The sequence below is a fragment of the Cenococcum geophilum genome (genome assembly GCF_001692895.1).
Source record: "Cenococcum geophilum 1.58 unplaced genomic scaffold K441scaffold_25, whole genome shotgun sequence".
In the NCBI taxonomy this organism is placed as follows: Eukaryota; Fungi; Ascomycota; class Dothideomycetes; order Gloniales; family Gloniaceae; genus Cenococcum; species Cenococcum geophilum.
The window spans coordinates 717,249-738,105 of NW_027137583.1; the positions used below are offsets into that span (position 1 = coordinate 717,249).

The window sequence follows — 20,857 nt, forward strand, 5'->3', positions numbered from 1 at the left end:
TTTTATTCTTTATTAAGGAGGGAGCCAATGCAATAATAACTTGCTAACTAGCTTATTAAATTATAAGAGATTATATAAGAATTATTTCCTTACTATTGTTATTGTAACCTTAGATAATAAGCCTTAATTTCTTAAATAGGGCGTTAGTAGCTTTACCTTTAATCTTATTAACTATCCTTAACTTAAAGATGCGAACTTTATTAAACTTAGTAGGGTTATACTTCTTAAATTTAAAGACTCCTCTTATAATAAGACTATTAATCTCCTACTTATTAGATACTTAGAAAGGAGNTCTAGGAGTTATAATATAACCTTCCTTTTAGAGCTGTTTTGCGAGCTTAAAGTTAGCCTTCTGCTTAACTATTATAAAGGCTATTAATAACTTAACTCTATCCTTAATGGCGGCAATAAATTACTCTTTAAAATTAATAAGATATTAGCGATTTTATAATCCCTTTAGGCGACCTCTACCGCGTTATGGTTATAGGATATTTACTATAATTATATTAGAATTATAGTTACCTTCTAAAGCATATTAATCGTAGTTTTCCTTTAGGGTATCTTTTAGGGTATTCTATAAAAGCTTAGAACTATTATCTTTATAATAGGGTTTAATAACAGTTAAACGGAATTAAGTGGGTTTATAAGGCATCTAAATAGTATAAGTTTAACTATTAATTACAATAAGTTAATATAGGCCTAACTATCCTCCCTTTTTACGCTATACGTGTACCTTAGACTAGAGTAGCAGATTAAGCGTAGTTAAGGTGTTTAGGCTATTTCTTATTTCTAGTGCGTTATTAACCTAGTATATAGCATAAAGACGTCATACCTCCTTTATTGCCTTATAGATAGCCTTAGCTTATTATATAATAAAGGGAAATAGTAAAGAATTATTAGTTATTTAAGGGTAGGCGCTAAAGACTAGCAATATAGGTATAAGTCTATTTAGGCTAGCGGAATTATTAATAGCTTTAATAGCTATTTACAAGGTAAGTTCTTTACTAGCATCCTTTAGTTCTAAAGAGATAATCTTATATACACGGCGTAATAGCGCGTAATATTATTTTACTTTTTTAATACTATTATATGCCTTAATAGGGACTTCCTTAACCTTACTTACTATTGCCTTTATTTATTATCGAAACTCTATAAATAAGAAGTTCTTTTCTATATTATAGATAATTTAATTAAGGGGTTCTAGGTAGATATTAATCTAGTATAATTAAAGGGTATCCTATACGTTCCTAGCTAATATATCCTTTAAGAAACATACGGCTTAGAAGGAGGTTAAAAAGTTAATAACTTAGGGTACTAGCTTGCCGCTAAGATATATAACGTTAATAATAATATAAAAGTTATAGTTATAGTTATCTTTAAGGGTAAACTTAAATCGGCTAGGGGACTTTTAGTTTATTTAGTAGTAATAATAGTACTTTATAAGATGTTTAATTGCCTTAATTTTAACCTTATAGCCTACTTGCTAAAGAACCCTAAGTAATTAGTAAACTAATAGGTAACTAAAACGATGGTGTAGTTAGCGTAACTCTAACTTAGTTAAATAGCTTTAAGCAACGCTCTTTTCTAGTTATTAAAGGAGTAACTAAGGGTAACCCTACTTACGTATAACAGGTACCCGATTATCTCCCTATATAAGTATATTCTTAAGGTTATTAAGCTTAACGCTTAATTTATCTATATCCTTAATGCAGAATAGAAATGGAGTATTTATAGGAATAATATGGAAAGTAATGTATCCTAAGGGGGTTTAGACCCTAATTATACTAAAAGAAATTATAGTACCTTTACTAAAACAAATCGTATATTGGCCTACCGTTAATTAGTTAATCTAAATAGAGCTATTAAGCTGCTAGAGAGCTTAAACTTAAGGTTCTCCTACTATAGATACTCCTACGGCTTTTATATCCGGCATAATACTATAAAAGATATTTATTAAGTATCTATTATTAAAGGAAAATGCGGAACTCTCCTTTAGCTTATTAAAGATATCTAATTTTATAATAAAATAGAGTGTAGATTAGTTATTAAGAATAGCGACAGTTTATATACCATTTACCTTACTATATTTAGTAAAGTATTAGTTAGGAGAGTAGTCCTTAATTTCTATATCTATAAGGAGCTGTTTAACCTTATTAACCTTACCCTTAAGATCTTCTATACCCTTATATTAAACTAGGAAGTTTTAAAAGTAGGTTATAGTAACCTTATAATTTCTAATATTTCTTATACTCTAATAAAACTTATTATATACCTCCTTTTACTTATTAAGGGAGTGTCTAGTTAACTAGTAATTTAGCTTCTTATAAACATAGTACTTCTTCTAGTAATTATTTTAAAATAAACCTCTATAAGGACCTCCACAACTGCCTTATAGTTAATATTAATTATACCCTTTACCGTATTCCCTACTATGGCCACTATATATTTAGTTAGTCTAGTTATAATTATATTAATTAGGAATACTTAGTTAGGTAGGGTTTTTAGTATAAAACTATTAAAATTCTTATATTTATATCGCAGTACCTATAGCGGAGCGTAGCTTAGTATATACTCCTTTAAATATATTTATAGGTTTATATAGCGTTAAATTGCACTTAGAAATACTACGGCAGGCTAAGATAACCTAGTCCCTTAGACTATTCTTATTTTAGTAAGTCTTAGTAAGGCCACATTAGATTTTCTAGAGTTTATTAAAGAGTAGTTAAAGGCACTCTAAACGAGTTTTTATTAGGTTAGAAGTAATAGCTCTCTAGAATATAATTTCCTACTATTCAGACATATAAAGTTAGCGATTTTTATTAGTCTTAAAGTAAGCTCTAGTAAGCTAAAGCATTATATTAAAGCTATAGTTTTTACCTATAATATAGTTATAATAGAATATTACCGCCTATGTAAGGTAAGGATGTAGATAGGGAGTCTAATGATAGAATAATAGGGTATATTATATAAGTAGACGAATCCTTAAGGGAGAAGGAGTCGTCTAAGGTGCGAGGTAAGGAAGGGGTTTCCTTAGGAGCATGTGTAGAGCACGTGCCTTATAGGCAAGTCGTATGCGAGTCGCCTATACCTCGCAGCTATATAACTATATACTTAGGTTTTCACCTAATAATGCCCCCCCCTTTAAAAAGGGTTGTCCCTGATCCTTTATATACTTAGGCCTTAATAAAACCCTATAAAAACCTTAATAAGGAAAAAATTAGAAGGGAAAGAGCGTCCTAATTTTACGTATAGAGAGATAGGTGGTATACTTACGCGAAGATATTAAGGAACTTTAACCGCCGGTTAAAGTTGTCTAATTAGTTAGATTTGGCTTGCTAAGACTTCCCTGCATTTCACCGAGCTAATAGCGATTTTATATACCCGGTATAGAAAATCCTAATTAGTTCGTTTAATAGGTAGAGCTAGTAGCTTAATACTATCGCCTAAATTTAGTAGACACGAAATATTCCAAAAGCTCGCTTATATAGGTAGGTTGCTAGTACCTTGTAGGTAGGTTATAGGTTACTTACATATAGCCAGATTTATAAATAGTAAGGCTGTATACCCGTTAAACCCGCCGCTAACCCTTGCTTTAGCCTTACGCTATACCGGCGTAGCGCTGTATATACTTCGTATATAGGTTATAGGTTACTTATATATAGCCAGATTAGGACGGTAAGGCTATATACCTATTAAATCCGCCGCTAACCCTTACTTTAGCCTTACGCGTTATCTATATAGCATATACGTAGAATAGTATATAAGTTATCTATATAGGTCACTACTAGTAGGTCACTAGTAGGTCGTAGACCCTAGTTAAAGGACCCTAGTTATAGATAGGTATAGGATAATATAAGTCGTTAGTATAGGTTACTACTAGTAGGTTACTAGCGGGTTAAAGACCCTAGTTAAAGGACCTCGGTTATAGATAGACCTATTTAGTATAAGTTGTTAGTATAGGTTACTACTAGTAGGTTACTAGTAAGTTATAAACTCTAGTTAAAGGACCCTAGTTATAGACGGACCTATTACCTAATATATAAACAGTCTATAAAGGTAATATAGAGTAATAGACTAGGTCTAGGCCTAGGAGAGTACTTTTAATTACTTTAGGGTCACTAGCGGTGCGCCGTAACCTTACTTATAAGTCGCCTGCGAGTCGCCGGGTTATAGTAAAGTATAGCTTATATAGGATATTAATGAATTAAGCTTTACCCCATATATATACTACAACTCTTATTATAAGCGTTAGCTTATTCCTTAATCCCTTAAGATATCCTCTACCTTTCTTTAATATAGGCTATGTCTTAGTAATAGCAGCGCTTGCCTTTTACTTACGCTTTAGCTATAAGGCTAGGTAGTAGTATACTAGCTTTATAAAACGGTCTATAAGGATAAGGAGGTATTTTAGACTTAAGGAGATCTATAATAGAGTTAAGTAAGTAATACCGCTAGGCTTATATAGGGGCCTTAAGGGCTATAGCTTACCATAAGGTATATAATAGTGCGATTTAAGCGTTAGTAGGTATTATAGTACTTAGGTATTTATGGAGGTCCTTAGTAAGGCCAAACCTTATTATACCTTAGGAGTCCTTAAGTGTTACTAGTAGAAACTCGCCCCTAGGTAGTCGCGTATAGAGCATATAAAGGCGTCCCTTATACTCTATAGATGGACTAGTAACTTAGGGGTATTTTATAAGCCGTTTTAGCTAAGGTAGCTACTACTACTATTACTATAGCATAAGACTTTACGCGAAGTTAGTGCTAGTAAGGTAGCTCGTAGGGTTATTATAGGGGACTATTGCCTAGGCTAAGGGTCTGGCGCTATTAGGTTAGTTAAAGTCTTAATAAAAATAGTAGGACACTCTAGTCCGCCGGCGCTAGGTTATTAGTATAGTAGCACTAAAACCGCCTATAAGGTCTATAACCCGCAACTTTTATATAGCGTTAAGGGTTAATTTAGCACCTATTGTTGTATTAAGCATATAGGCGGACTTCGCACTAGGGCGTATCTATTACGATATATACTATAATACGTTCCTTTTCTCCCTATATAGCGTTAGGTCGCAATGCGCCTATATAAGGTATATATTTAGGGGTATATAGTATCCAAATCTAATATTAGGTCGTAATATCCTACGTATAATATGCGTTTACGGTATACAGTATCCTAGTCTTAGCATTTAACGTTAGGTTGTGATATCCTGCATATAATATATGTTTAGGGTATATGGTATCCTAATTTTAGTATCTAACGTCGGGTTGCGATGTCTTATATATAACATACGTTTAGGGTATATATTATCCTAGTCTTATATAATATCTAGCATACTTATTAGATACTTTACGTAGAATAATATATAAGCTATTAGTATAGGTTACTACTAGTAGGTTACTAGCGGGTTATTAGTAGGTTATAAACCCTAGTTAAAGGACCCTAGTTAAAGGACCTTAGTTATAGACAGACCTACTACCTAATAGTTAGGCATTATTTATAGCGGTTTACTGCTAGTATTCTTTATAGTTACTACCTATGTTTATCTTACGATGCGTAGGCGTATTACCGGCGTCTAGAGGATCCTCTAAGCTATTTAGCTGTTAAGTAGTCTTTCCTAGAGCTTAGTTAGGAAAGCGTCGCCTTCCTAGGATTCTGTCCTCTAAACCTAACCCTATAGAGCCTATGCTACAACTATACTTTAAACGCAAGGATCTACTACTACTGGCTACGCGGTTTTCCGCGAGCTTTATAGTATAGAGCAGTTACTCTATACAGCGGATTTCTGCAAAGAGGTCTTTAGTAGTTCTTACCTATATAGCGAAGTTCTAGCGGAAGAGCTCTGCTTATAGGTAGGTTAGGAGGTATAAGAACTAAAAGTCTACCTCTTAATTAGGGTTGATAAAAGGGGTATATAAGAAGAGGTCCTCTAAGCTACGTATATGGGCTAAGAAGGTATTAAACTTCTAGTTCTCCTTTATTACAGTTATATAGTATATAGTAGCATTTTTAAAGCGTCTTACTATAGGGTTCTTGATTTAGTCTTAGACTATAGTCTTAAGTTCATCCTATAGTAGAGGACCTTTATCCTTAGCGCCTAGACGGCGATATACTAGTTAGGTAACTATCTTCTTTTTTATAAGACCTTTAATAGCCTAGCGCGTACGTCGCTTATAGTTATAGTTAGCATTATAGATCTCAAATCGATTCTTAACTATAGTAATCCACCGGTCGAACCTCTGTTAAGTAGTGCCGCCAATATTAGGTGGTGACTTTTTAACTAAGGCGTTGAGATTCGTTTATTATATACGTTTGCTACGTAACTCTTCGCTAAAGAGGCGACGGGAGGGCTTTATTAAATCGATAATGCTCTATAAGTTAGCTATTTTATTAGCTAGCTTATCTAGCTCCTTTAGGTTAGTAGTATTTAGTAAAACGCTAGTAACCCTACTAAGCTTTTGTTAAGCCTAAGTATATAAGTTAAACTAGTCTCTAGCGTTCGTAAATATCTAATTATCTTAAGATTTAGAAGGTTGTGTAGATTCTGCTAATATGCTTCTAGCACTAGACCCTAAGGCATTCTGCTATTGTGTTGTAGGTGTATTGCCGTTAAGCGTAGGCGTTAATCTTATCTTTAGAGGTATTATAGAAAGATTAAACCGGCTATCCTCCTAAAGGGATTGGTAAGGATTTAAATATAAGGTAAGAATGTAGATATGGAGTCTAATAATAGAACAATAGGATATATTGTATAAGTAGACGAATCCTTAAAGGAGAAGGAGTTGTCTGAGGTGTGAGGTAAGGAAGGGGTTTCCCTAGGGGCACGTGTAGAGCACGTGCCTTACAGGCGAGTTATATGCGAGTTGCCTGTGCCTCGCAGCTATATAACTATATACTTAGGTTTTTACCTAATAGCCCATCCCTTTAATATAATAGAGAAAGCGTAATAGTACTAGTGGCATTAAATTCTAACCTTATTATAACAGTTATAAAAGACCTATAGTTTTACTCTAAGTATATTATATAGTTCTCCTTTAAACTTCTTTTCTTTGTCTAAATATATATAAGGGTTATTTTGGCCCTTACTTAGCTGCATCGCCTAGGGGCTCTTAGGGGTCGCCAAGGCTAGCCTTCGGCTAGCCCTTGGCACCTCCTTATAAGCACCTCGGGCTTATAGCCCTTCCCTCCTTATTGGTTCGTCTCTGTACGAGGCTATTACCTACCCTTATTACCATATCGTCCTCTTCTATCGACTCTCCTTATAACTTATGCTCGGCTTGCCTGCTCCCTACTATACACCCTAGTAATATTACCTTATATTTAAACCGATCCTACACCCTTATTACTATATCGTCCTCTTCTATCGACTCTCCTTATAACTTATGCTTGGCTTGCCTACTCCCTATTATACACCCTAGTAATACTGCCTTATAATATACCTTTATTAGATTTGTAACTTCTTATAGTAAAGGCTTACTAGTTAGTTAGAATGGAGGAATTAGAGGCGGCGGAGGAGGTAAAAAAAGAGTACCTCTAGGTAGGAGAGTACCTTTAGGTAGGAGAGTAGCGTTTTAGGGTTTTTATTCTAAATTAAAGTTGCTTTCTAAAGAATATAGGTTAGTTTTAGGTTTTTATAGTTAACGTATAATCTTAGCTTCTGTTTATACTAGTTCTTCTATATTAAGAATAACAGCCTAATATTACTAGTAATTGGGTTACTATTCTTAGTAACGTATACCCCATTCCTATAAAGGAAGTCTTAAAAATTCTAAACAATATTAACATTTCTAAGTGCCTAGGTATTAGCGGTCCATCCTATAAAATCCTTCTTAAAATATTCCCACAGCTATAAATCGGCGTAGTGGCTATCTTAGTAGAATAGAATATAGTATAAGAGAAAGCTATTAACTTATTTTACGGTATAAGTTATTATATTAATAGTAAATTCGTCCTAATTTTTATTAATAAGTTTTATATATATAGCTACCCCTAGTAATAAGGAGTCTTTCTAGTTATTTAGAGTAGCTATATTTTTAAAGGAAGGGAAGTATTGTTAGTATAGGGATTGTTATTTAGTACGCGTTTATAATAAGAATCTGTAATTATTAGGCTTAAGATTAGTTCTAGCCTTAAATTGCAAAGACTTATAAAGCGTATTATTCTACATAATAGACGTAAGAATCTATAATCTAGAAGAGGCTTAGGACTAGTTCTAGCCTTTTAGATCCTTAGATTTATAAAAGAGTTCTATTTAAAGTTTAGGACTAGTTCTAACCTTAAAAGACAGCTTCCTTTAGCACGAGTAGTACTGGTATAGTAGCTCGTCTCTTCTTAGTGGAATACCTAGCTATTCTATAGTTTAATAGTAAAGTTAATTACTAATTAGTGTTGGTTTTATAAGGTAATATTACGTATCTATAAGTTATAGGTAGTATAATAATTATTATTCTCATTTCTTTTTGCTTAAGGAAGGGCGAGGAGCTTAAGGCTCCTTATTACGCTAGTGCCGCGGCAATACGTAACGGCAGCTTACCTTACGTAACGGCAACTTGCCTATATTCCTAATAATATCTAATTCTACTACTATTACTACGTCTTTATCTTATATAGTAGTGGCGTATAATAACGTATTTAGTATTTAGGGCATTAGGCTAAGTATTAGGCGGCGGCTACTAAACCTAACTATTAGGTAGTTTAGGTTATCGTAATAACAGCCTTTTTAATAGTATTTATAGCAGCATCCTAGTTTCTAGAGTAGCTCGCGCTTTTTATTTAGAAGTTTTTACGGAAAGGTTAGTATAGAGAGGTTAATATTAGCTCTAGTAGTACTTAAGGTAGTAGGTGTTAGTAGCTTAGTATATATAGGTTTAGTAGGCCTAAAGGGCTTTTATAAAGAGGTCTTTAAGTAAAAGTTAGTAGTAGTAATCTAATTTAGTTGTTGTTTAATCTTTTATAGGGCTGCTACCATCTTATAAATATTATTATAGTTATAGCTAGCGGCTACGTAACTAAGGCGATAAGTAACTTTTTTAAGGAGATTTTTTTGGTTTTTAGTATCGTCTTAGGCGAGGGCTTTAGTATATTCCTAGAATTTAATATAAAATTTGTTAAATAATTTAATAGGGCTTATCTTTAGGGTATATAATTTAGCTTAGTTAGTAACTAGTAGGTTATAATTACGGTATATTAGGTTAAGATTATTAAGGACTTTTTAGTAAGACTGCTACTTTTAGGGGCTACTAGTCTCCTATTAGGCGAAGAGTCTATTAAATAGTATACCCTTTATTCGCCTAATAATATAGCTAATTCTATTTTTTATAGGAAAAAGGTAGGCGCTTTAAGTTAGTTTCTTATAGATATATATCTTCTAGTAGCTATATTCCTTACGGTCTCCCTAAGGGACTAGGGGATTAGGGTAGTATATATTAGACCCTATAGTAGTAATTTAGGTCCAATTATTATAGCTTTTATTATTACTACTTTAGTAGGGGTTCTTATTAGGTAAAGCTGCTTAGCGCTAACCCTCTATTAAGCGTTAAGTAGGTAAAGTTACTAGGGGCGTAGAGACTTAGGTGGCGTATATAGTAGAGAAATATCTAACGTTATTATAAATATGCTTATTAAGCTAAGATTATAGGTATTTAATTATGCCTTCTTTTTTAGTAACTATAGTAATTAGTATAATCTTATTCTTCTTTAACTATTAAACTATTAGGTAAAACCTAAGTAGATAGTTATATAGCCGTAAGGTATAGGCGACCCTAGGGCAACCTAGGGGTAACTCGCCCGTAAGGCATATGCTCTATATATACCTAGAAAAACCCTTTTTTACCTCGCACACAGACTCCTCCTTTTCCCTTAAGGATTTGTCTCTATCTATATAATATACCTATTGTTTTATTATTAGACTTCCTATCTATATCCTTACCTTATATTTAAATCCTTACCAATCCCCTTAGGAGGATAGCTAGTTTAATTTTTCTATAATACCTCTAAAAAGAAAACTAACGCCTATACCTAATAGTAATACGCTAGCGATGCAACTATAGAATGCCTTAGGATCTAGTGCGGACAAAACCGCTAGAAGTATACTAGTAGAATCTAAGCCACTTACTAAACCTTAAAATAATTAAATATCTATAAACGCTAGAGACTAGTTTAACTTATATACCTAGGCTTAATAGGAGCTTAGTAAGGTTACTAGCGTCCTACCTAATACCGCTAATATAAAGGAGCTAGATAAGCTAGCTAAGAAAATAGCCAACTTACGAAGCATTATTAATTTAATAAAGCCCTCCTATTACCTCTCTAGTAAAGAGTATAAGTTATATAGCAAACGCATACACTAAATAAATCTCAACGCCCTAGTTAAGAAGTTACTACCCGATATTAGCGGTACTACTTAATAGCATTTTAACCGGTGGATTGCCGCAGTTAAGAACCGATTTAAGGTTAATAACGCTAACTATAACTGTAAGCGACGCACGCGCTAGGCCATTAAAGGTCTTATAAAAGAGAAGATAATCACCTAACTAGTTTATCGCCGGTTAGGCACTAAGGATAAGGGTCCTTTACTATGGAACGAATTTAAGACTATAGTCTAAGACCAGATTAGGAACCCTATAGTAAGACGCTTTAATAACACTATAATATACTATACGGCTATTATAAAGGAGAACTAGAGGTTTAACGTCTTCCTAGCATTGACTGGCAGCTCGTTTCCGAAGGCTATTACGGTTTACCATTGCACCTGCAACACTAGAAAATCGAGCTATATAAGCGATGCAATGTAATACTTAAGCCTCGTAAGTAATTAAAGAACAGTAAGGGTAGTATGCGTGGTAGTCATACGATTTGTATGGTGAGATCACCTAAATTCAATGCTGTGTGGGCGGGGCTCGCTTAATTGAATTTTCGCAATACTTTCGAAAACGGTAGTATACGGGGGGCTGAGCGTGGTCCGAAGCTGAGCGTGGTCCGAGGTTAAATTTGAAGTTTGGACTACGTTGAACTTTTGGACCATGCCGAGCTTTTTTCGGACCACGCCGAGCTGTAAGCCCCTATGTTTTCGCACCAAAGGCCCTCAAGACGGCAACTGAGATAGTAATCCTAAATGCAGGGGTTATATAACGCTAGCAGGGTTTTTTTTATAAAGCTATACTAGTTAAGTACTAGCGAGATTTACTGTCTTGGTTGCCGTCTAAGTCGCTTACTGAGATAAATCTCCGCGTAAAGGTCTCGAATCAGCCCCACAATTGTAGCAATTACAGAGATAAATGCATAGCCTTAGGCAATAAATTGAGAACGTGACAGAACCAATTATTTGCAATGATATGTAGCCTCCATTTGTGCTCTATAGGCCGTGTACTATACGCTGCTTCGGGTTGAACCCAGAGCACAAACGACCTATCACTCTCTTGCTCCTTCCGAACAACAATAAATCATCGGTTTGCCGTGATATACTCTGCTCACTCCTCCCCCTCCCACTCCCACTCCACAACTCTTCCAATCCCAGATCCTCATAATGGACTTATGATGGACGTAACTCGGAAGATGATGAAAGCTGGCTGTAGACTTCAGAAATGCTCGGCCTCGTCTAAATTCCTGTTAGCGTCCCGCTTTGAGGGCAACGTAAGTAGCTGTGCAATTGAATACCTGAAGCAGAATAAATCATTGCCACCCCTCTGCTATGATTTCTGTCTCTGTAGGCTCGGCCACAGCATAACGAGAAGTGGAAGTCCGAGCATATCGACAGTAAAGTCCGTAGTCTTCACAATATATCTGAGCGATCTCAGGCACCAAGGGATCTTCCAGGTTGGGGTCGCTTAGGATCGAGCACAAAGCAATAAGAACAGAGGAGAAGGAAAAGGCGGGTGACCAGTTGTCTTGCAGCATATCCAAACATATATTTCCGCGGCTATCAATGTTTGGGTGATATATGCGCGTTAAAAATTGCATGTGGGGCGGTACGGCTGGGTACCATGGAGGAATATGGACGTCGATAAAGAACACTCCTCCTTCATAAGGCGTATCTGGAGGTCCTTCAATAGCCGCTAGTAGATGTAGTGGCTCGTAATATGTTTGTGCTGCGGCGATCCAAGGGGGCCCATTTTTAAAATCTTTCAAATCTCTGGACACTCTCTGTTGATTGTATGGTAGAGCATCTTGAACAAGGAATTTATCCCAGGGGTTATCCGTAGAGAGCTTCCGATTAATCAGCTTTTCTGGGAGGTACGCGAGACTCGAGGGAAATATCCCAGAACAGACCATATTCTTTATGTTAAAGGCAGTTAATTTTGAACCATACTCATCGGTTTTGGAACCTGCTTTCCATGGCGGAAGCTTTGGGGCATTTCGTAAAACTTGTGCAAGGATACGGCGGTTTTGGGCAGTATTTGGATTATTTAATACCAACTTGCTCCAGGTACTTGATTCTTTAATCTGCTCTAAGAACTCACTCCAGGTCATCAATTCTTTAATCTGCTCTAAGAACTGGCTCCAGATCGCTGGTTCTTTCATCCGTTCTAACAACTCGTTGAAGCTCGTTGATTCTTGCATCCGATCTAACAACTCGCTCAAGGCCGTTGATTCTTCCATCTGCTCTAGCAATTCGTCTACCAGTGATGAGGGATTTGGCTGTATGGCGCTCTTGATGCCCTCCTCAGCGGTATAGAATGAATTTCCCGTATTAGTGGATCCAGAATAAGGGATTCCAGACCGTTCCGCAATCGATCCACCCTCAATCATCATGATGCGGCGACTTGCAGTATCAGAGACATCATATTGGCTATTAAGAGAAGCATCGCGAAGAAGTCTCAAACTAAGAACATCATCCAATGAGTTAATCTCCTCGTGAATTCTCGACCGCTGGACGTCTAGCACCCCAAGCGATTTTGTGACGCTCTCCAGTCCATCGATAAGGCTTTTGAGTTGTTCGATCTTCTCCTGGAACTTATCCCCTGCATAAATGGCCCACGTTGTGACACCAATTACCGATTGCTGTGTCTGGTTCTCACGCGCACGTGTTCTGAACCGATCGAAAGTGCTCCGAAAGAGACTCAATCCCTTAGACGAGCTCCCTCGTGATGGAAGAGCGAAGCGATCTTTAGAGGCATCTGCCTGTGTGAGGAGCCACTGGATTGCCTGAAGCGTCTGCGCAAGTGTCGGCTGGATGGCGGGGTCATCAAGGCCAGGGTTCCGGACTGGTATGCTGCTAGCATCCCGAGACGTGAGACCGACGGCCTCGCCCCAGAGGCAGAATCTGAGGCGTTGGAGCGCAAGGTCAGCGCAGAGAACTTCGTAATCTTGCCCAAATTCGCGGGCCTTGATTACGATATTGAAGCAATCAATACATGCAGTGAAGAGCGAGGCGACACTGACAGCACTCAGCGTGAGGCCGGCAATTCCTTCAGCTACACCAGACATGCTGATGTTCAAGAGATCGCTATATGTGGAAGACGAAGCTCGGTGTCAATGAAAAGTTGGCACATTGTGGAGATGAGACGCTTTTACGGCTGAGGCTGCGCCTCACTTCACCCCGTCACCGCATAGTCTCGCTTAATTTAACCCACCAAAATTTACCTCACCTGTTATAACTCTAAGTCTTTTAAGTAGCAGTACTATATAATATAATATTATATAATACGCGTATACAGTGATGTGCACGAACAGCTTCACCCCCCGCCTTTAGCGAGCGCTGCGAAATTTTAAATTCGCTACTTGCATCCAATCTCGCCTGATTGCTACCAACTATAGGTATCGGAGGTCCGGGTTAGGCTTGGCATAACCTCGGGTTACGCACGACCCCCCAAGGTCCGCGACATATCGTCCAAATATAACCCCCCCCTTTTGGTGGTGGCCCCTACTTTTCGGACGCGTTTTTGAGGCCTAGGTTAGTACTGGGTTAGTATGGAGGGCCTCAGCGCGCCTTCGACCTCACCGTCGCCTCAACAATCCATTTTCCAACCCTCTCCTGTCCTTGTGCCCGCGCTGGCTCGCACAAGGCTTCTAATTTTATATAGAAAGGCCTACTGTAATTCTAATTGTATAATATAGAGCCCTCTTCTTCTCCTTTTCCTTTGATATTTACGCGTTCGGTGACTTTATTTACCCGCGCCGTGCTTACGCGTCTTCCCCTTTACCTCTTGCGGATATGGAGTCTTTTAAGAATCTTCTTACCCTACGGTCCACTTTACGGTTGACAGAAGCCCCCCCAGCCTTCTCCCCCTATAGCCTCCAGAGCGAATTCAAGGCCCAGACAGCACGGCTATACGATATTTATAAGGCTTAGCGCTCGAAGAATACTATAAGGGCGTACGAGCCGAAGTAAAAAGAGTGGGAAGACTAGTATGTAAGACTAAAAGGCAATACGGACAGCGCCTGGGTAACAGAAGATAAGCTTTACCTATTTTTAGAGCAGTAAGTTGTTAACTAAGAATTATAGGCTACTAGCTATTTAAAACGGAAGTTAAAACGGAAAGAGATATAGAAAGATGGCGAGTAGGCGAAGAAGAGGCAGAAGACGGTTAAGTGGGCAGGGCAGCTAGGGGGGAAGGCAGCCGTAGGGGCAGCCGTAGGGGTAGCCGTAGGAGCAGCTGTAGGGGCAGCCGCAGGCATAGGGGAGGAAGCTGTAAAGGAGGAAGGGGAGATATAGGACGAGGAGGCCCTAGACGCCCTATTCAACGAGACAGTCCGATACTTAGTTGTAAATAGCTATATCTCCGCTATTACTAAGCTTTACACGTAGTAGTTAAAAGGTAAGGTCTCGCAGCCGCTACGGGGGGCGAAGCTCTCAGTAGTACTAGATAGTGTCCGCCGTAATAAGGACTGGATTTAACGCGTTAACTTTATTAATTAAGGCCTATTTATAATTACTAGCGGCTACAACATTAAAGGGCTTAAAAAGGCGATTACCTAGTGCTAAGAGACGGGCTCTAGGATGCTGGGTTTAGTTAAGTCTTACCTTTAAACTACGGCTAAGCATTTATTAGGTCTGTATATTACTACTATTATATACCCTATCTAGTCCGTATAGACTATTTACGGCTACTATTTTTTAACCTATTTCTTAGGCTATACTACCGTTACCTAGGGTAAGAGTAAATAGGATATTTAGCTTACTAACCTTATTCTTATTAAACTAGAGAATAAAGGGCCTAAACTAGATAAGCTAGCACCGTATATAATTATATTAATAATATAAAGGAAGTAGAATTAATATAGTAAGGTTAAGTATATAGGTTATATACGTAATACTAACCCTATTCTCTACCCTCTCTTTATAATAGCCTTCTACTTCTTTAACTACTAGGGTAAAGATAGCGCTAAGAGCTTCCTATTCTTTTAGTAGCCAGAGGACTACTATAACCTATATATCTTCCCCAGCAGTATTAAAGTACTATAATGGCCGTTAAGCTATTATACGCAGTTTAAATAGAATAAAAAGATATTCTAAGAGGTAGGGATTTACTTAAAGGAAAAGACTTATAGCGCCTATAAGCAAAGCATCCGGTATACTAAGCTTAGCAGCGTTAAGGAGACCTAAATTAGACGGGCCGGACGCTAGAATATAGACGTAGTAATAGGAGCCTACCTTAGCTATCTACCCTATGCGTTTATATAGTTAATCGCTAGCTTCCTAAAGGAAGAAAAGGGCTACTTTTTTCCCTACGCGTAAGAGGTGCCGGAGGAGGCCCTTTACTTAAAGATATAGCCTAAGACTAATATCTGGCTAAAATATATAGAGACCTACTACCTAGAAAGAGCTAATAATAAGGTCGTATAGCTTAACCTTATAGGCTTAGGATTTTTACGCCTCCTCTATGCGTTTAGGGTAATCCTATTATAGGACTTAGTAATCCTACGTAAGCAGTTCCCACTCTACCCCCTATAAAAGGACTCCCTCTTTAGCTGTAAGGAGTACTAGAGGTTTACTACGCGGGTAAAAAAACTCGCTAGCTAGCGTAGTTACGCTAAACGAGATAATAATGCGGAAATACTAGCCCGCCTATAAGGCTATAGCTAAGCTAAGATATAAGGCCGCAATCTTAGAGATAAAGGGGGTTTAATTATAGATATAGACGATTTTAGAACGCCTTAGCGAGATAAAAAGGTTATTAGCATTATTTACACCTATATAGATCTAGTAAAGGAAGATAGGTATCTAGATAAGGCCTATAGAGTCCGTATATCTACCTTTAGGCGAGCCTACACCGTCTACTATAATATTTACTATATCCGCGCCGCCTGTTTAGCTATTTACAATATCCGCACTACCCACTTAGCCGTCTATAATATCCGCACTATCCGCTTAGCCGTCTATAATATCCGCACTGCCCGCTTAGCTGTTTACTACATCGGCAAAATATGGTACCCTTTCAATGGCCTCAATGGCTGGTGGTTGACGCAATTGGCGCGCAGTTGAGGTCATTTGGCAACTCGACCGACTAGCCTATGTCGTGTTTTTTTGACACGCAGCCTGCGCGCAGCCTGCGCGCAACCTGCGCGCAACCTGCCAGTAATCTGCGCATTTGGCAACCATAATTATATTTACCTCTTTTATACTAATAGCATATTTTAAATAAATAAAAGCTATTTTAAAGTTATTTATAAGGCTAGCAAAATAAATAATATTATTTTAGATAATTTAATATAATATAGCGATGGTTCTCTTCTACCTATCTACCTATTGACTTACCTACCTGCCTATCTACCTACCTGCTTGCATCGCCTACCTGTCTGCATTGCCTACCTGTCTACATTGCCTACCTGTCTGCATCGCCTACCTATTTGCATCTGCCTACCTGTCTATATCTGCCTACCCGTCAGCATCTGCCTACCTATCTGCATCTGCTTACCTGTCTACATCTACTTACCTATCTACATCTGCTTACCTGTTTGTATTGCCTACCGTCTGCATTACCTACCTATTTGCATCTGCCTACCTGTCTATATCTGCCTACCCGTCAGCATCTGCCTACCTATCTGCATCTGCTTACCTATCTGCATCTGCTTACCTGTCTATATCTGCCTACCTGTCTACATCTGCCTACCCGTCAGCATCTCCCTATTTGTGCCTACCTGTCTGTGCTACCTTAATTCGATCAATCAATCGAATCGTTTATAGTGTTCGCTGGCTAGTCGTTGTCGTCTGGCTCTGGCGACAGTCGTCTGGTTCTAGCGACGGTCGTCTAGCTCTGGCGACAGTTGTCTGGTTCTGGCAACGGTTGTCTGGTTCTGGTAACGGTCGTCTGGCTCTGGTAACGGTCGTTTGGTTCTAGCGACGGTCGTCTGGCTCTGGCGACGGTCGTCTGGTTTTAGCGACAGTCGTCTGACTCTAGAGACGGTCGTCTGGTTCTGGCGACGGTTGTCTGGCTCTAGCGACGGTCGTCTGGCTCTAGCGACGGTCGTCTGGCTCTGGCGACGGTCGTCTGGTTCTGGTAACGGTCGTCTGGTTCTGGCGACAGTTGTCTGGCTCTGGCGATAGTCTGGTTCTGGCGACGGTCGTCTGGCGACGGCGACGGTCGTCTGGTTCTGGTAACGGTCGTCTGGTTCTGGCGACGGTCGTCTGGTTCTAGCGACAGTTGTCTGGCTCTGGCGATAGTCGTCTGGCTCTAACGACGGTCGTCTGGTTCTGGCGACGGTCGTCTGGCTCTGGCGACGGTCGTCTGGTTCTAGTAACGGTCGTCTGGTTCTGGCGACGGTGTTTAGTTCTAGCGATAGTCATCTAGTTCTAGCAACGGTCCTCTGCTGGCTGCCGTTCTAGTGCCTCCCTAGGTAGGGAGGATGTAAGGAAGGAAGGAAGGGTAAAAAAATAAGGCGGCTACATAGGCAGAGACACGTGTAGACGCTATCGGGAATATAGCGGGGACCCGATGCAGAGCTTCGTGTAGAGCCTCCGTACGCAGAGCTTCGCGTAGAGCCTTGTGCAGAGCCCTCTGTACGTAGAGCTTCGTATAGAGCTTCGTATAGAGCTTCGTGTAGAGCTTCGTGGTAGAGCCTCCGTATGCAGAGCTTCGCGCAGAGCTTCGTGCAAGGGCTTCGTGTAGAGCCTCCGTACGCAGAGCTTCGCGCAGAGCCTCGTGCAGAGCTTCGTGCAGAGCTTCGTGCAGAGCCTCCGTACGCAGAGCCTCGCGCAGAGCCTCGTGCAGAGCCTCTGTACGTAGAGCTTCGTGCAGAGCTTCGTGCAGAAGCCTCCGTACGCAGAGCTTCGTGCAGAGCTTCGTGGCAGAGCTTCGTGCAGAGCTTCGTGCAGAGCTTCGTGCAGAGCTTCGTGCAGAGCTTCGTGCAGAGCTTCGCGTGCAGAGCCTCCGTACGCAGAGCTTCGCGCAGAGCCTCGTGCAGAGCCTCTGTACGTAGAGCTTCGTGTAGAGCTTCGTGTAGAGCTTCGTGTAGAGCTTCGTGTAGAGCTTCGTGTAGAGCTTTCGTGTAGAGCTTCGTGTAGAGCCCTTGTGCAGAGCCTCTAAGTAATAAAAACTGTGTAAAAATTCATTTGCGTAATTAGCATATAACTTTACCTTAATTGCATGTCAAGGAATATACAGTTAGCTTTTAAAGTTGTTAAATAGGTTAACTGCGTGTCAAGAAATATACAGTTAGCTATTAAGTAGGTCAACTGCGTGTTAAGGAATATATAGTTAGCTTTTAAAGTTGTTAAATAGGTCAACTGCGTGTTATTTGACTTTTNGATNTGTNAAATTGGTCAATTGCGTGTNAAGTTGGTNAATTGCGTGTCGAGTTNGTNAAATTGCATGTCAATTACGCGAAACGCGAAAACCAAAGTCTACTTGAATCTCATCCTGCGAATATTTTCCCGATGTATATCCGTACCGCCTACTTAGACATCTACTATATCCGTATCGCCCCTACTAACGTAGGCATAAGCTAATACTTAACTATCTCTCCTATTTATTCTTAACCTATAGGCGCCGCTAAGGAAATATAAAATATTTTATAGTAGTAATTTAGTCTTCTAGCTTTAGACTAAGTAGACTTTAAGGCTAGTAGGTAAGCCGTTAATTAAAGCTCTTAACCGTTACTAGGGGGCATACTAGCGGGTTAATAGCGAGGCTATATTTTATAGCCGTCGCTATAGGATAATTAAGAATATAAAACGGCGCGTAAAAGACGGTATAGTAAGAGATAAGAGATAGGCTATTAACTAGCTAGAATAGCTACAAGGCCGGCGTTCTTTAAATTGGCTTTATAAGAATATCTAGGGCGGGGGAGGCTCCCTCTTAGGTAGTAGATAATATCTATTTTATTATAGTAACCGAGACGCCTTAATATAGGACTATACTAGTAACCGAGACGTCTTAATATAGGATTGCACTATAGTGACCGAGACGCCTTAATATAGAACTGTATTATAGTGACTAAAACGCCTTAATATATGTCACAGTGCTGCAATGAAGTAGACTGAATAACTACGTTATGGTATGAAGAGGGGAAGAAGGTAGAAAGGGGGTATTGTATATAAATAGTAGGGCCGGCCGCCAAGTCGCTAGTAGTGGGCCAGCCAACAGTAGGGGATAGTACGAGATAGTATAAAACAGTATGCGTTAGGTCAGTGCCGTAATAGTACTCCTCTCCCCTAGATAGTTTGGTCCCTAAACTAAATAGATAACTTAAAAATAGGCAGTGTATAGGGTTGCCTATTTTCTACCGCAAAGATATTAGTTCCGCTTACCGCCCTTAACTAAGCTAATGGCGATTTTCCATGCCGGGCATGGAAAATCCTAATTGGTTAGTTTAGTAAGTAAGGTCGGTAGAACTCCATACTACCACCTAAATTAGTCCGTGTGGCGTTTCTTAGCGAGAATTTGGCTAATTAGACAACTTTAACCGCTGGTTAAAGTTCTATAACATCTTAATTACCACAAATTTTAATGCGGTGGTCGGCCGCGACCTTAGCATAACTTTTCCTTATCTTATACCCAGTCTAGGGGTCCTAGCTTTTTAGGATATTGCTTATAGAAGTGCTATACAGCTTATTTATAACCCTTTAGGTCTTCCTCTAGCTGCTAGGTTGTATCCTTATAATATTTCCATTTAATCTTATAAGTTAGGCCCTAGGGGTCTTCATTATATACATTAAGGATTTTCTTAAACTCCCATTTATCTTCTATATTGCCGTTATTATCTCTCTCTACCACTCGTCCTTATATATTACGGCGCTCTACGGTATTAATATTTGCTTAGCTAGAGATCTCTTCAGCAGCCTAGAGGCAGACCTTAGATATATAAAAGGATTTATTTACTTAGATATAGTCCAGGAGGTCTACTATAACTACCCCTTAGTATACTGCGAGTACGGGGTATAGGCCATCCTATTTGTCGTCCTATTTCTTTTTAGGTTTATTTATCTTTATATTTTCTAAGCTAACTATAACTATATTACCTTTATAGAATAACACGCTCTTATCCCTATAGGTATTAGCATTATTTTTATAGCGTTACTATAAAATCTAGGCTAGGGCCTTAAGCTATGTTAATATCCGCTTAAAGCGGTTAGCCACAAAGTCTACGCGGAAAAACTCCTTCTTTACTTATACTAATAGTATCAATAGGTAGGGGCCAGTAGGCTTAATTCTAAGGCAAGGGTTAAAGCCATAATTTATAAAAAATAGGGAGATGCCTATGCTTTCGTTAACTTAGTTATTTATAGCAAACTTGGTAAGCGGCAGGTAGTTAACCTAGTTATTCTATATAAAGCTAATAAAAACACAAAGGTATTTATTTACGGCGGCGTTAATAATTTTAGTTTAGCCGTCTATTTTTAGGTGCTAGGCTAAGCTTAATTGCAAGGTTATCTTAAGGCGTTTACTTAGTTGTTGCTAGAAGTTGCTAATAAATTATATGCCG

At 38.8% G+C, this 20,857-nt stretch overlaps 2 protein-coding genes across 2 annotated transcripts; both read right to left on the reverse strand.

Annotated features, from left to right (window-relative positions):
* Window positions 1-11,710: 11,710 nt before the first annotated feature.
* Window positions 11,711-12,139, reverse strand: K441DRAFT_437767 (ubiquitin-conjugating enzyme; the record flags this gene model as incomplete). The annotated part of the gene is made up of 1 exon (XM_067641661.1): window positions 11,711-12,139. A coding segment is annotated over one exon (429 nt), but the record flags the coding sequence as incomplete, so codon positions are not given.
* Window positions 12,140-13,231: 1,092 nt separating this feature from the next.
* K441DRAFT_563912 (uncharacterized protein) lies at window positions 13,232-13,420 on the reverse strand (the record flags this gene model as incomplete). The annotated part of the gene is made up of 1 exon (XM_067643626.1): window positions 13,232-13,420. A coding segment is annotated over one exon (189 nt), but the record flags the coding sequence as incomplete, so codon positions are not given.
* Between the last annotated feature and the right edge of the window lie 7,437 nt (window positions 13,421-20,857).